The sequence below is a fragment of the Anser cygnoides genome, chromosome 1 (genome assembly GCF_040182565.1).
Source record: "Anser cygnoides isolate HZ-2024a breed goose chromosome 1, Taihu_goose_T2T_genome, whole genome shotgun sequence".
Lineage (NCBI taxonomy): Eukaryota > Metazoa > Chordata > Aves > Anseriformes > Anatidae > Anser > Anser cygnoides.
In genome coordinates, this window is record NC_089873.1 from 71,401,856 (window position 1) to 71,416,935 (window position 15,080).

Below are 15,080 nucleotides of genomic sequence, written 5' to 3' on the forward strand. Positions count from 1 at the left end.
TGTGCAGTTCTGGCTCTTCAAGCTTCAGGACACCTGCCTGTCTTAAAGCATGTGAGAAGCTGTGTTGTCTTCTACTAAATTAGAGTTCTTGCTTTTTTGAAGTGTAAATGTATGTTTTCAGAGGCTGCATTAGAGCATGTGTGTACCAGCTGGAATGTGCCATAGTAAATCTTTGTTAAGAAGCAGGTGTTATTTTCCAAAGTCTACTTATTAAACATTCTGTGGGCAGATTACTAATAACTTCTGTATGTACAAGCAAAAAGAAATCTGATTGTGATTAAGAAAGCCAGAGAATTACATTATCTATAATCCTTTCCACATACTTCAATGCACTAATTAGATTACCAAGAAGGAACCCTCTTAAGGTAGCAAGGGAGAAACTTTCTGAGACATGTTCAGGCACCTGCAGGAATCTGCAAGCCAAATAAATGCCTGCTGGCACCTGCAGGAATCTGCAAGCCAAATAAATGCCTGCTGTAGGGATGAAAAATAATATTTTCTCTGGTTATGGCTTTCATGCTATCTTCCATAGTAACACTAAGACAGTTCAACATTACTGCAGTTTGTTTTTATGTCCTCAGTGCTGGAAAACTCAAACACACAGAGACACAGACACAGACACAAACCAAACCAAACCAAAAACAAAAACAAACAAACAAACAAACAAACAAAACAACAAGAAGACTTTCATAAGAAAGAGGAGGAAAAGGAAGGAAAAATCCTAGACTTTAAGGGGTCATCCAGGTGTACTGAGGAGCGGAAGAGCCATTAAAGAAACACAATTTTAAAATCCTCCACTCTCTGCTAACACACACTGTGTTTCGAAGTTTTGGGGGGTCTGGTTTAGTTCTGGGGGCTGGCAAACTCATCTGATTGTACTGCTGGTAGTATGCAGTGGCTGAGTCATTTCATGGGCAAGTCACACCATGTCTGGACAAACACCTGACAAGACAGGGTTCCTGCTGAGGGCAGCCTGCAGTTCAAGGTAGTAATATTCATTAGAGGATACAGATACTACAAAGTTGACTTGATCAAATGAGAAATTCATGATGAATAAACACAAGTCTGATTTTTTTTTAACTTGGAAAAATTCAATTTGATAGTAATTGGTTATTTTTCCCTTCAAATTTTCCTTCCAGCATTCTGCAGAACTGCTCTCAGAGCAGGAGGAAATGTATTTTTCCCATGGCTTGATTGTTGATAGTTTTTTTTTTTTTTAAATTTCCTCAAAAGCCTATATTGCAGAATATCTAAGTATATGTCAGTGACTTTTCCCATAAAAGGCAGTATTTCCACACCCGCTTTCATAATCAGTGTAGATTTATATATTGTTTTATGTCTGTTTTGGCTGTATTTCTGCTACCACTCAGGGCAAGGTGAAGGGAACCAGGTTTAGAGCTGGAGCTCTCAAATAGAAGTACTTTTTTTTTTTTCTATTTGAAGCTCTCTCAAGTGGTTGGCATTGGTGACAGAAGTCTACATTTCCTCACCAGAAGCTTTCCACCTCTCATGGGTAGAGGTCATCTTTGCTACTTTGCCATACTGCCATCATGTGTACTGTTGTGTCAGGGCTGTGCATACACTAATGAGCCTGACCAGTCACACCTGGACCATCCCATAACACCCACATTCCAGAGGCTCTGTTTAAGCTCAGCACTGGGCACTTCCTCTCTGCCTGAGCTTTGCTGAATGGGAGCTGGCCTCTAGCTTGGTCATGTTCTTGTGCTCTAGACCTCAGCCTGTGGGTTGACTTCTACTCTTGACTTCAGGCTTCCTTCATTGCCTTCTGATTTGAACTCTCTTTTGGATATGGCTGCCATCTGTGAGGTTAGGTATGGGGTAGGGAGGCCCCATCTGGCCATTTTGGGATCCCCTTGGCTTCTGGCTCACCTTCTCTGTGGGAGCAGCTGTCCCTTGCTTCACTATAAACCCTCCTGAGAGACCAGCTTTCCTTTGTCTTCTGATCTCCCTACAGTGCCAAACCCTTACTGACCACTGGGCTCCACACAAATTCTTCTCCAGCCTGCCAGGACTCACTAGGGGTAGCCTAACTCTTCTGTCCTTCTCAGGCCTTCTGGCCTCTGTGGCTTTTCACAGGTGGCCTCTCCTCTACCAAGCATGAAGTCACTCATGTCACGTCCCTTTCCAGTTTCCTGTCCCTATTCCAGTTCTGTACCCTGGAAAAGTCCACTGATATCCCATAGTGGTGATGTCTCTCTATGGCAAGTTCCTCCTGATCCCAGACCTCTGAGAAATGTGAGGATGTTGCTAGAAGAGAGGGCTGTTCTCATGGCCCTAAATGGATAACTGGCTTTAACAGCCCTAATAAGCACCACCTGTAGCATCTACCCCCCCTCTACCCAGGGGCTCTGAGCCTAGCTCTGTGCCCTCATTTCATGCCTAAATTGTTCTGGAGCTTAGGTGATTTTCACCTGGAACAAAGCTATGTTTGGTTGTAGAGTTCCCTGCTTCTGACCTGAATATGTAGGGTGACTTTCTGGCTTGATCTTGGTTCTGCCTCATGTTGTGATGTTGTAGACCATCATTATGATCTAGACTGTTGGTTGGACCTGGCCACTGTTTCCACATCTTTCCTGCTTGGGTACTGTGGGACTGTTATCCCACTTGGCTCTGTGATCACTAACCCTTAAGAAACATCCAGCTGTACCCTGACAGGCTATGAGCAGATCTAGTAACGTACATCCCATGGCTCAAATGCAATTTTAAATCCCAGGGAACTGTAGTTGTGAGGGAAAAAAAAAAAAAAAAAAAAAAAAAAACTAAGAACATGGGGCTCAGCTGTATTTAGTTCTTGGTTTACTGAAATGTTTTCTTGTTTTCTTTGGGAGTTAGTGTTCTGGAGTATTTGGATGTTTCTCATCCTGGTATGAGGGTTCTGCTGTGGTAGTGTTAGTTCTGTCCCTTATCTTTCTTGCCAGTGCAGTGAGTAGCTTACCCTGACACAGCTAGTGTTTCTGCCTGACTGCAAATTTGGCAAATGTTTGTGCATCAGTTGTGTGTGACTCAGTGATTTTAAGGCTTACATCTCAACACTGTAGGACTATCACAGAATCATCTAGGTTGGAAGAGACCTCCAAGATCACCGAGTCCAACCTCTGACCTAACACTAACAAGTCCTCCTCTAAACCGTGTCACTAAGGGCTACATCTAAACGTCTTTTAAAGACCTCCAGGGATGGTGACTTAACCACTTCCCCGGGTAGCCTATTCCAATGCCTAACAACCCTTTCAGTAAAGAAGTTCTTCCTAATGTCCAACCTAAACCTCCCCTGGCGCAACTTTAGCCCATTCCCCCTCATCCTGTCACCAGGCACATGGGAGAATAGACCAACCCCCACCTCTCTACAGCCTCCTTTAAGGTACTTGTAGAGTGCAATAAGGTCACCCCTGAACCTCCTCTTCTCCAGGCTGAACAATCCCAGCTCCCTCAGCTGCTCCTCGGAAGATGTGTTCTCCAGACCCCTCACCAGCTTCATTGCCCTTCTCTGGACTCTCTCAAGCACCTCCATGTCCTTCTTGTAGCGAGGGTCCTAAAACTGAACACAGTACTCGAGGTGCGGCCTCACCAGAGCCGAGTACAGGGGGACAATCACTTCCCTGGTCCTGCTGGCCACACTGTTTCTTATACAAGCCAGGATGCTGTTGGCCTTCTTGGCCACCTGAGCACCATGCTGGCTCATATTCAGCTATCAAGCAATATATATTAAAAATAAAAATTAAAAACAAAAATACTGCAAGCCCATGATTTCAAGCCTATAGGGGCATCCTTCCAGTTCAGGAGGATGTAAACAGCCAGCTATGAACTGTGAGAACAGTCTTCCTGGGTCAAGCCTAGTGTCACTTCTCCAGCAGTGGCCATTTGTGAATACCTGTTGAAGAATATAAAAACAGAATAAGCCTACAGTGATGTTCAATGTACTCCTATGGTTTCCTTACACACAAATCCAAACACCGTTGATCCACTTGTATCTCCTGATACTTGTATCTCCTACTCCTTTTACTCCTTTTACTCCTCTTTTTTTTTTTTTTTCCCCTTTTTTAGTTCCCTCTGCTCTTGGGGAAAAACATGTATGGTATTGCAGTGAATAAGATGTATGTTTCTGGCCTAGGTGACAGTCACAACAATTGGTTATGGAGACAAAGTTCCCCAGACATGGATTGGGAAGACTGTTGCTTCCTGTTTCTCGGTATTTGCTATATCTTTCTTTGCTCTACCAGCGGTAAGTAGAACTTGGATGTTTTTTAACTGTCTGACTTGGACTGCACAGGTTAAATCAGTACCTTTAATAGGAAATAATGGGCTGGGTGTTGCTTCAGAATGTTTGCTTACATGCACATCTATAAATATGTTTGTGTATTTGTGCACATGCAAAAATGAATAAAACTGCTGTCTTTCTACTGTAGTCATTTTCTTTAGAGATAAGCATTTTAAGAAGGAGATGTTTTCACTACTCTGGAGAAAGGGAGAGATTTATTTCATGTCAGTGTCAGAGGTGAAACATCCTTTGTTTCTGTTATTTTATGATAACGTAGAAACTACCTGGGGTATTGAGAAGAGAAGCTCTGCCACAAAACAGAAATTTAGGAAATTGCATTTACTTTCCTACATAGTACTGTAAAGTATCATTGCTGGCCTTTCTGAATTTTCAGTTAACTGATTAGGGAATGTACAGACAAGAATATAAAAAAATAGAATAGATAAAGTATTTCTTCAGTTACTATCAGTTTTAATAAAAATGCTTAAATCATAAAGCATATCTGACTTTGTTACTTGTTTTGCCTGGAAAATCAAACTGAGTTGTGGCTTTGCGTGGGTCGTGTGCCTTTTTTTTTTTTTTTTTTGAGACATTAAAAACAAGTGCAAAGAACAGCTATAGATCGGTCTTATGACATTGGCATTTGCTTCCCCCACCATTGTGTAGGGTTGTCTTTGAAATGTGACTGCCACTTTGTGAATGCCCCTGTGGCTAATGTTGCCTATAGACTGCAATAAGCATGCTGTTTGTTGCAGTTACATGATGCCAACATCAACATGCTCAATTTCAATTTTGTTAGGTAAATAGCTTTTTATTACTGTGGATATTTGAAAGCTTGTCTTTTTTTAAATGGCCATTTATTTAATGCATTAAGTGTTTGGCTTAGGTGCATAAAATCATGTTGCAGTCTCACCAGTAATTTTATTTATATTTAGGGTATTCTAGGGTCTGGTTTTGCCCTGAAAGTACAGCAGAAGCAACGTCAGAAGCATTTCAACAGACAAATCCCAGCAGCAGCTTCTCTAATTCAGGTCAGACCCCTAGCAGTAAAATATACAGGAGAGTGATGGAGAGGCAGTAGGGCCTAGCGGTTCATGTACTATCTGAGAATCACAGTTTCTGGGCTTTATTATAAATCTATAAGTTGTGTTTAACCACAGAGGTTCTTTGGTACACTTCAGTCCCTAGAAAGAATTAGATAACTGCCTGTCCCACATCCATTCTTATGAGCAGGAGGCTTCACTAACCAGACATTCACAGGCATCATAACAGTATTTGGATGCAGCTAAAGTAAACTTAAGTTGGTAAAAAAAAATAAATTAAAATCCTTGTCATAATCTTTAATTGTTAACTTCTTTTTTTTTATTCCCTTAGCTCCTATGTGTTTGCCAAATTCAGAAGTGAAGAATGTGTATATGTATATTTGTATACACACCTCAGTTTAGAAAAATGTCTCAGCATAGCTTTTCATATTATATAAAGAATGCACTAACATGGTGTGCAAATGCTAAAATGTGGCATGCTGCAGAAGAGGGGAAGCAGCAGCATTATATACTTGTGGGGATTCACTGTTATGGAGGATGGTTTTCCTTGCTGTGAGCAGTGGTTAGACCCCAGCTCCTAGGAGAATACTACAGAGAGTATACTTAAAATCACAGTGCTGACTACATTTCCTGGTGCCTCACTGAAGCTGTATATAGGGGAAGAGTGAATTTTATTAGGCATATTGTTTTGTATAGCACAGCAAGTGCAGTCAGAAACATTTGAATCATGTTTAAATTGATTGAAGATGCTGCTCTCAGTTTGGTTTGCAGCAAATTCTGACTTATACATCCTGCAAAACAGTTCCTGCTTATACACTGAGAATATTGTTTTGGGATTTTATTATAGACACTGTGGCGGTGCTATGCGGCAGAGAAATCTTACAGTTCTACAACAACATGGAAAATCTATGTTACATCACCTGCACAAAACCCCAAAAAACCACCAGCGCCATCTAGCCCTAGTATGGGAAAACAGGTAACATAGACTCGACAGAGCTATCTATTCTGTCCTTGGGTTTAATTTGGTTGGATAACTTGACAAAAACATTATAAAGAGTCCAAAAAATTTGGAGAGCTGAGAGAGATTTTCAATGGGACTTTTGTTTTCCTTTTGCCACAGCGGGATCAATTTAGTTTTCCTTACAATATTCCTGAAGGACTAATGCCTTCTACTATTAGATTTGCCTTGCTGATCTGACAGATGCTTATTCTCCATTATTTTACTCCCTTTGAAGTCTATTCTACCTTCTCAAAGATTGTATAAGTCGTTGATACCATTCTCCATTTTGTATTCATTTTGCACAGTAATTCATACCGGAAGAAAGAAGAATGCTAGTTAAAAAATTTACATTCACACTCATTTGACTGAGAGTAGCTGCATTTGTCTTGCTCATGTACATCTTTCTGTGGTACTTTATCTTTGGGGGTACATGGAAGTTTGAGGAAATTCCTGAGCATTGGCTGCAATAAATTGGAACAATTTTTGTCTGCGTAGGTGGAATTGCCTAAACATAGGTATGTAGTTTCACTGGCAACCTTGCCTAGATTTTCGTATGCATTCTGGAAAGGCAGAGGTCTGCAACAGGACTAGCTCAGGTACATGGGGTTTCTAAAGTGGTGGATGGTAGAGGCCTGCTTTTAGGCAATGAGGTCCCACTGATGCCTGTCACTCAATGGAGAATTGCAATATGATTACTCCACAGCATGTGCAGGTACCTTTATCAATATGATCTGTGTGCATGTGTATGTTTTGGCTTTAGAGTGGTGCAGTTTGCTCAGTGCTGAGCAGAGTGTAACTGTTGTGAGACTAGTTACTCCTTAACTTGAGGCACAACAGCCAGGAGGAAAGGGGTAAAGCAGAAGTAAGGCAGAGTACTATGTGTTGCTGAACAGCATGCAATACCTGTTGGGAGAATTGGAAAAAGTATTGTTTGTCCTTAGTATTTTCCCTCTTTTTCTCTATGAGATGAGTTCCCTAATATATTATTAAACTTGAACTTCATTATGAATTGCTAACCCCAATTCATTAACTTTAATGGTTCTTTCATTTCTCTTTTCTCTACATAGCCCCTCATTTTAAAGACTTAAATGTATACTGATCTTGTGCGTATGGTTGAATTTTGTTCTTTAAAGAATTTAGAGTTCCTTTTCCTGTTATAAAAACCCATGCATGTGGATGCATGGTAGTGCATCCACAATCTAAAATAAACATCCATTTCTACTATTTTTCTTGTCCTGTTTGATTAATTTCAAACATGCTTTTGTTTCAGTGCTTGTGGATCTGAACAGAAACTTTCTTTAATTGAGAAGATCACCTAGTGCTTTGCTCATATTTCAAAGCCTGCAATTAATTAGTCATCTGTTTAATTAGCAATAAAGAAAAGCTACACCCAAGCTATTATATACTCAAATGATTAATATTTTGGGTGCCTTGAATTTCAGATATGGCTTGAGAAATTGTAACTGATAAAATTCTAACTGATAACTGATTTTCAGAATGTGCTAAGCATCTTCCCTTAAGAGTAACCCTTACCAAATTTAAAATAATAATCTAAAATGAGCCATTCTGTAAGCATTAACCAAGAATGTAACACTTTTACTGAATTACAATTGCACTGAAATAAATAATCCTGCTGAGATGAATTTATTGTACAGGGAGGTTCTTTTCTGGTTTTCATAGTATGTTTTGATATCATCCTCTTTCTACTACCACAGGCTAGAAAATCCAAAAGAAAAGGGAAACCAGGCTGTGGTAATGGTTCTGCACCTGTGATAAACCCAGGAGAGAATGCCTTATCTATTCCACAGATCACTTATGATCATGTTGATGAACAAGAAGACAAAAAAGATGTGTCTTTCTACATCGATGAACCAGGAGGTAATTTACATTTAGGCTAGCATTTTTAAGAGAGAATGTTAACAGTAACTAAACTGATGAAAATTTCTGTGAAAAATAATATAAAAGTAATCAGTAACGCAAAATGTGTCAAAAATTACAGGGAGATTCAAAGTAACAGAAATGCAAAAGGAAATTTTTAGATGTGTGGTGTGAACATAAAAAACAAAAACCTTTTTTGTTTCAAATTCTACATTTTGGAATTATTTCAGCTGGATGGAAAGCTTCCTCAGATCTATGCCACTATTAAACTTTACCTCACATAGAGCCTGAAGAAAGGAAAATAAAATAGGAAAAATATCTTTACTTTTTTACAGCACCTTCTTAAACACTGTGCAAATAAATTGTGATAGGCATAAAATATTTACCCATTCCTTTGTTAACCAGGAGGTTTTGATAAGTGTTTTGTTTATTACTTCACTAAAATATTGTGTTGCTATGAGTGGTTGTATTTCAATATGGAAAGTGGTTGAATTTCTTTGCTGAGCTAAGATATTGCTGCGTTTGTAAAAATTCTTTTCCACCATGAACTTCATTTAAAGATGGTGGGTATAAAATAACATTGTTTATTATGAAGTGAGGATTTTTTTGAAAGTTAGTTTTTCCATCGTTGTGCTGACTTCCTTTGTCTCATGAGATGGGAAGGGAAACATGCAAGTTCTGGATTTGCTAAAGTCTTTAGCTTAAAGAGAAACTGTTTCCTCATAGTTCAAGGAGTTATGTTCTGTACATAGAGGCATGCAAAACTTGGACAAGTTAACTGAGGTGTCCAAAGATGTTGGTCCTAGTCAAAGGCAGTAGCGCTGAATTATGGTCTCATTTGCTGCTTTCACATAAGTTTTCATCTGTCCTTGCTAAACCTGAGTGTCAACTCTGTATGAAATAGCTCTTATGTGGCATTGAGGCTGATACAATTTCAGCCTGGAGAGAGTATGTCTGTAGTCTTGACACGATGATCTCTTTAATTAAATATATATCCATGTATATTAAATATTTTTACTCCCAGAGTGAATGTGTAATGTCTTCTGAATGAAATCAAATGCAGTAGTTTTACTGGGCTGTTCTGACTTTAGATTTGCCAGAGAGTGTTGTTAACCTGTTATATTCAAGTGAGAGCAATTAGCTGCTTGCTATTCCACATCTGACTGAGAACTGTGGCATACTGAAACACATCTGCAAGGGGTAGGAGCATCTTGCTCCTAGCGTTTTAGAAAGATCTTCAAGACTCTACTTTATGCAATTGATAGCCATGAACCTGCTGTTCTGGGAGGAAACGTTTTTCTTCTCCTGGTGTAGGTTTTCATTCTTGTTCTGGTTTATATTTTGATTTTCCTTCTGTCGTGTTGAGGTCAAGAGTGCTTTTCAGCAATGACAGTATTTTTGACAGTGTTGTTGCTTGGCAATTCCTGTGTTTTTGTAGGTTTCTGGGAAAGGGGTGAATGGTGTGGTTTATGAAGTTGCTGGTTTAAAAATTTTCCTCTTTACAGAATACAACAATTCTCAACACCCTTGTTTATTAGAAATGTGCAGCTTCCCTTGCTGATCAGTGCAGATTTAGCTGAGTGTATCTTGGTATTGTGGCATCAGTCAGTGCTGGACAGAAGCAAAAAAAAAAAAAAAAAAGAAAGGCTTGTGCAATGGTGTAACTTCTAACTTTAATAAAGAATTGAGGACTAAGTTGCCTGTAATCATGCCTCAGCCAGTGCTTGTATCTTCACTTCAGCTGTATTCCTTCAGTGTTAGTCTGAGCAAAGCACTGTCCCTCAGAAGAAAGATTGAAAGGACTAGACTGTAAAATATTTATTTATTTATTTATTTATTTTGCATTACAGCTGGGTAGCAGAGCGAAATGAAAGCATTTTTGCCCTTTTTCTGAAATTGCTTTCTTGTTCAATTCTTACTATAGTTGGTCTAATTTATTCTCATTCTGAGACTCAGCCATGCATATTATTCCGTTACCAATCTTTTTTATTTTTTTGCCTTTGCTCATGTCTGGGGTAAGTCACACTTCATTTGGTTTTCTGATTTATTCCTTCTGGTACAAAGCTTCCAGGATTCCAGGCTAACTTGATTGCTCAGTTGACTGAACATTCTTGACACCTCTCAAAAATTTAAACCTGATTTCTCTCAGCAAAGATCTCCTTGCCAGAGTTAATAGGCTTCTATTCTTGAGGAGTAGAAGTACTAGGTTGCAAGCCTGTAAGTGTGGGTGTTTTTTTTTCCTCCCTTAAAGTCTCTCTTAGAAAAGGAAAAAAAAAAAAATGTAATTGAAAAGAAGTATGGCAGCTTCTATTTCACTGTTGTTATAGTGGAATATTTTATTCATTGGTTGTTGCGGCTGGATGTTTTACAGATGATGGCAGACTTTGAGGTTGAATTAGATCACTTTTATAGGCCTGACCTAGGAGGAGCAGAGCTGTTGCTTTGAAACAGCTCTTCTTGTCTGCTGCTTCAGTCAGATGTGAGAGACTGCAAGGAAACCTGAAACAAATGCCTGGCAACTGCAGTCAAAGGAATAACAGTCCCACTAAGAAAATGCCTTGTTCTGGGCAGAAAATAAACTGACATTCAGTTAAAATTTCCTTGATGGAGAGATTTACCTTGATTCAGGAAGTACATAATGTGAGTGTACCTCTTTTTCATGAGAACTGAGGTTTTTCTTTGGATATCCTGTTTGCGTATCCACGTCCACCCAGCTTCATCTTGGCTTGATCAAAAATTGTGTGGAGGCATATCTTTCAAGGCTAGATAAAAATGCTTTCCTCTTTACCTCTAAATTGAAGGTTTGAGAAAGGGGAGCCTTATAATGCCTATAGATACGATCAACATTAATTTAACACTTGAAATACTCGTATGTGTAATAAAAAAAAAAAGTATTTTTGTAATTGTATGTGTAATAAAAAAAAAAAAGGGTAGTGCATAATGTAGGAACTAGATCTTTATGTACCATAACTGGCTGGATCTTGCAAGAAACGCCTGATAAATCAAAAGATAAACTGCTCTTGACTTAGTTATGCATCTTGGGATTTGTGGCATGACTAGTGTAGCGTGCTCTATACCACTAAGAACTTGACCATCCTTGCAGGAATGGAAAGGCTAAGTCCTTCCACAGTAATATTTTCCTTGAAGTCAAATTTCTTGAAAAGATAAAAATATTTAGAAAGAAATTAAAAGGAACAGCTAGAGCAGACATGGATTTGCTGAAAAAAAAATTCTCAGAAATAACTGTGATACTGAAGATACTCTAGTGCAGTGTATTGTTTCTGTGCATTTCCATTGTCTCCAGCTGAAAACTCTTTTGTACCAGGATGCACAGTTTAATTTTTTTCTGCAATGATTTGAAGCTCCTCAGTGACTTCACCTCACCTGAGATTATAGCCATAATTTTTTTCTATAGTCTAGGAATTGAACTTTACCTGTACTTCTGTCAACCAGAGTGTACAGCGCATAGTTCCTTGCAGCAGGGTCTGTTATTTAAGATGACATCACACATGTCAACTCTCTGGCATCTTTAATGTGCCTTTAAGATTTAAACAAGGCACTTAACTATCAAGACGATAGTTACTTATTGTATCAAGAGTGAGTGATAGGTCATAAAGACAAATCCAAATAGAAGAATGACAAATAACACTCGAATGCAACTGACATTCTCTTATGTGCATTTGAGTTTCATATTCAAATAACAGCTATACACTGTAATGTATGCTTCTCAAAATGAACTGAATAGCTGTTTCATAACACTTTATTAGGAAAAAAAATTATAAAAATGTGAAAACTTTTGGACCTTACAGGTCAGCCTCTTGGGACTTCTCCAGCAGATGGAATATATTATTCTCTGTCAGTTACTGTAGATTGTATACACAACTCGTTATTGTAAAATTTGTCAAAGTCACAAAACTCTCACACTGATAAATCTCTGCTGGGATAAAAACAAAATTCCCTATTTATCACTATGCTTTTCTGTTTGCTTTTGGGGTTTTCTTGCATGCTGATATTTTTTCATCCTCCTATTCAAACCAAAACTGTACAAGAGTAACTTCTCAATAGGAGAGGTAGAGATTTAATTTTCAGTGCTCCCCAGAATACCTTTTCAAACACTTTTATATAAGTGCATAATAGTGTTAATGCTGATTAATTCTTTCTATAATATTAGTTTGGATGCTGACATTCCAGAATTCACCTATCTAGCACTAGGTTGGTTGTTCCTGGAAATTGGTTGCATTTCCATTGGGAAAAGGGCTGCTTTCCCTCAGTGGTGTAGATAGATTACAATCTGCAGTACATATAAAGAAGCAAACATTTTAAATTAAGTGGATTCATAGATTCCAGTGCTGACAAGTTGAGTGAAAGGTGAGAAAAAACATATGGCTGAAATTAACAGAATAAAGCAAACACCAAAGCATTTGACAGTCTGCCTAACTGTCAGTAAGTCAGGGGGAAAAAAAAAAAAAAAAAAGAAAAAAAAAAGTAAATATAAAGATATGCTCCAAATGAGCAAGGGAAAGTATCCAGATACCTTGCTTCTGAAAAATATCATGCTCTTAAGAAGGTGAGTAGCAGATGCTGGTGGCTTTACGATAAGAACCTATATGCAGTATAGGGCTGTTTAATATCTAAATTTGTCAGTTCAGGACCCATAGTTACTAATGGTACTTGACTGTGAATAAGAATTGTGGAAACACAACCAAATGCTTCTACTGGAGTTTTAAGTCCCTGCTGTTTCAGCCCTGGCTGCCCTGAGCAAGTACTTTCAGTGTATTCTGTGGTTTACCTTGCATGACCAAAGTGGGATAGTAGATCTAGGAGAGGGAGCTGGTGTAAGGGGAGACGAAGGCTGAGAGGAAGAGATCAGCTGCCTCTGCCAAACACATTTTTACTTCTGATTAAATCTGGCAGCTTTTGAGGTTTAATTTTTTTTCCCCTCTGCATTTATTCAACTCTGTTCTGCCTGATTTAGGACCAGAGTTTAGATCACCAATCACTCTGAATTGGACTGAGCAAATACTTTGTTTTAGATGGGAGTCCTTAATGAGAGAAGGCATTTGCAGCTCCCTAAATATTTTCTGCTTCATAATATTAGTAAAACTGATTTTTAGACTTCTTTTTTTCCTCCAGAAAATGTTTGCTTTGTCAAAGACATTTCATTTAGATGAAAACAAATTTAGTTGAAAATGTTCCAACTAATTTTAGTTGTGAAATAAAACTGAATAACACTATGAAGAAAGGCTGAGAGAGCTGACTGTTCAGCCTGAACAAGAGAAGGCTTTGGGGTGACCTTATTGCAGCTACTCAACACTTAAAGGGGGCTTATGAAAAAGGTGGAGAGCCAACTTTGGGAAGAAGAGAGAAAAGTGGAACAGACATAACAGGCTTCAAGAATGGAAGCTCAGTATTAATAGATAAAGTGTTGTAGGAAGCAAGAGTGAGAAAAGTATAGTGCTTTTATAAGCAAATCTTATAAAAGTAAAATTGAGAATTCAGTGCTAGTATATGTGAAGTCTTGATCTAACCGTTTATTAATCCAGATCCAAGTTACAAAAAAGAAGTTCATTATTATTATATTTTTTGCTTTTTATTTTCATATTCCAAAAGTTGCATTAATAGTAATAATGCAATTAAAACTGTAATATAGACTTCTTAGTTTTTACCTCTTTTCCTCATGTCTGTGCTCTTCCTTCCTCTGCTGCTCTGGATCCTAAGAATTTCATCTGTTGGGGCAGGAGAAGCCCAAGTGTTAAAATAAGCTGGTGCAATCTGGAGTTCTTCACAACAGTATATAAATTCCGTATAATAACAAATATAACATATATAGTTATGTTATAACTATAGGTATATAAAATATCATATTCCGGAGGAATACTATGTTTGTAGTGATGATTTCTTCTCTCTTAGGACCCACTTGAAATCATATATAAATTTTTGCTAACAATTTTACACTTTTCTTCATTGGTTTGTAGCTCCATGTTTCATCTGGATTTACTATATTATAATCCCATTTATGAATGTGAGACACTGTTTCTTTGTTCTCTGTTACCTTTAAAAAACAATTTTTCTCAGCTCCTTGTCTGCATTTTAATTTAACTGACCACTAGTGAACTGCTTATAGCTGTGGAGACCCCGGTGACAAGACTGTGCCCTTTCTACTATCTTAGGTTGTACTCCTATATACTGCATCCTGTATCTCTACTTCTTGAGGTCTCTGATAGTCTGTCCAGCCTGTATTTCTCTATGATATGCCATTATGTTCACTGTAAATATCTTAGTCTACTAGAATTACTGCTTGTTACAGCTGTAGATATGAAATTATGGTTGTAGTACACAAATATAAACAAAAGTAAAACCAGTTAGATAGAGATACCTGGTCAATTAGAGAAATTGCTTTCATAGCCAAACCACTTAAAGGCAAATCAAAAAAAGTCTGGACGGAGGAGAACTGATACACTTCAGGGATGAAGTTTCACAAATTTGGTACAAAGCCTAGGCCTTCTTATTAGCAATGGAAATACAGGGCAAAACAGGAGAATCTGGGAGATGTAGAAACTTCTTAGTGAATTTACAAGAATATGCCAAACTGTCAATTTTCCAAAATGTAGGAAAGATGGAACAATCTGGGTAAATTGTGAATAACCTAAAATTGAGATGAAAACCTATGGAGAAAGGAAAATTGTCTCCTTTTTTAAACATAAAGGGTAGAAAAATTGATGTCAGGAAATAGTTTATTGTGTTTTATTTTTCACAGAAAGTCAACACATTCATTGGAGGTAATGCTACAAGTTGTGCTACTTAATACTATTTAGATAATAATTCAGTGAGGAGCAATTCAAGTTAGAAGAGAAAGGATTAGGAAAGATGCACTGAAGTCATG

General features: G+C 38.1%; 1 protein-coding gene across 5 annotated transcripts in view; it reads left to right on the forward strand.

Moving 5' to 3' along the window:
- Nucleotides 1-15,080, forward strand: part of LOC106030871 (potassium voltage-gated channel subfamily KQT member 1-like) — a 529,055-nt gene that overhangs the window by 74,017 nt on the left and 439,958 nt on the right. For all 5 annotated transcript variants that reach the window (XM_066999747.1, XM_066999764.1, XM_066999755.1 and 2 more), the window contains exons 8-11: nucleotides 4,130-4,240; nucleotides 5,212-5,307; nucleotides 6,167-6,295; nucleotides 8,035-8,197. In XM_066999747.1, the coding sequence (XP_066855848.1) occupies nucleotides 4,130-4,240; nucleotides 5,212-5,307; nucleotides 6,167-6,295; nucleotides 8,035-8,197 (499 nt within the window). The remainder of the gene's footprint in view (nucleotides 1-4,129; nucleotides 4,241-5,211; nucleotides 5,308-6,166; nucleotides 6,296-8,034; nucleotides 8,198-15,080) is intronic.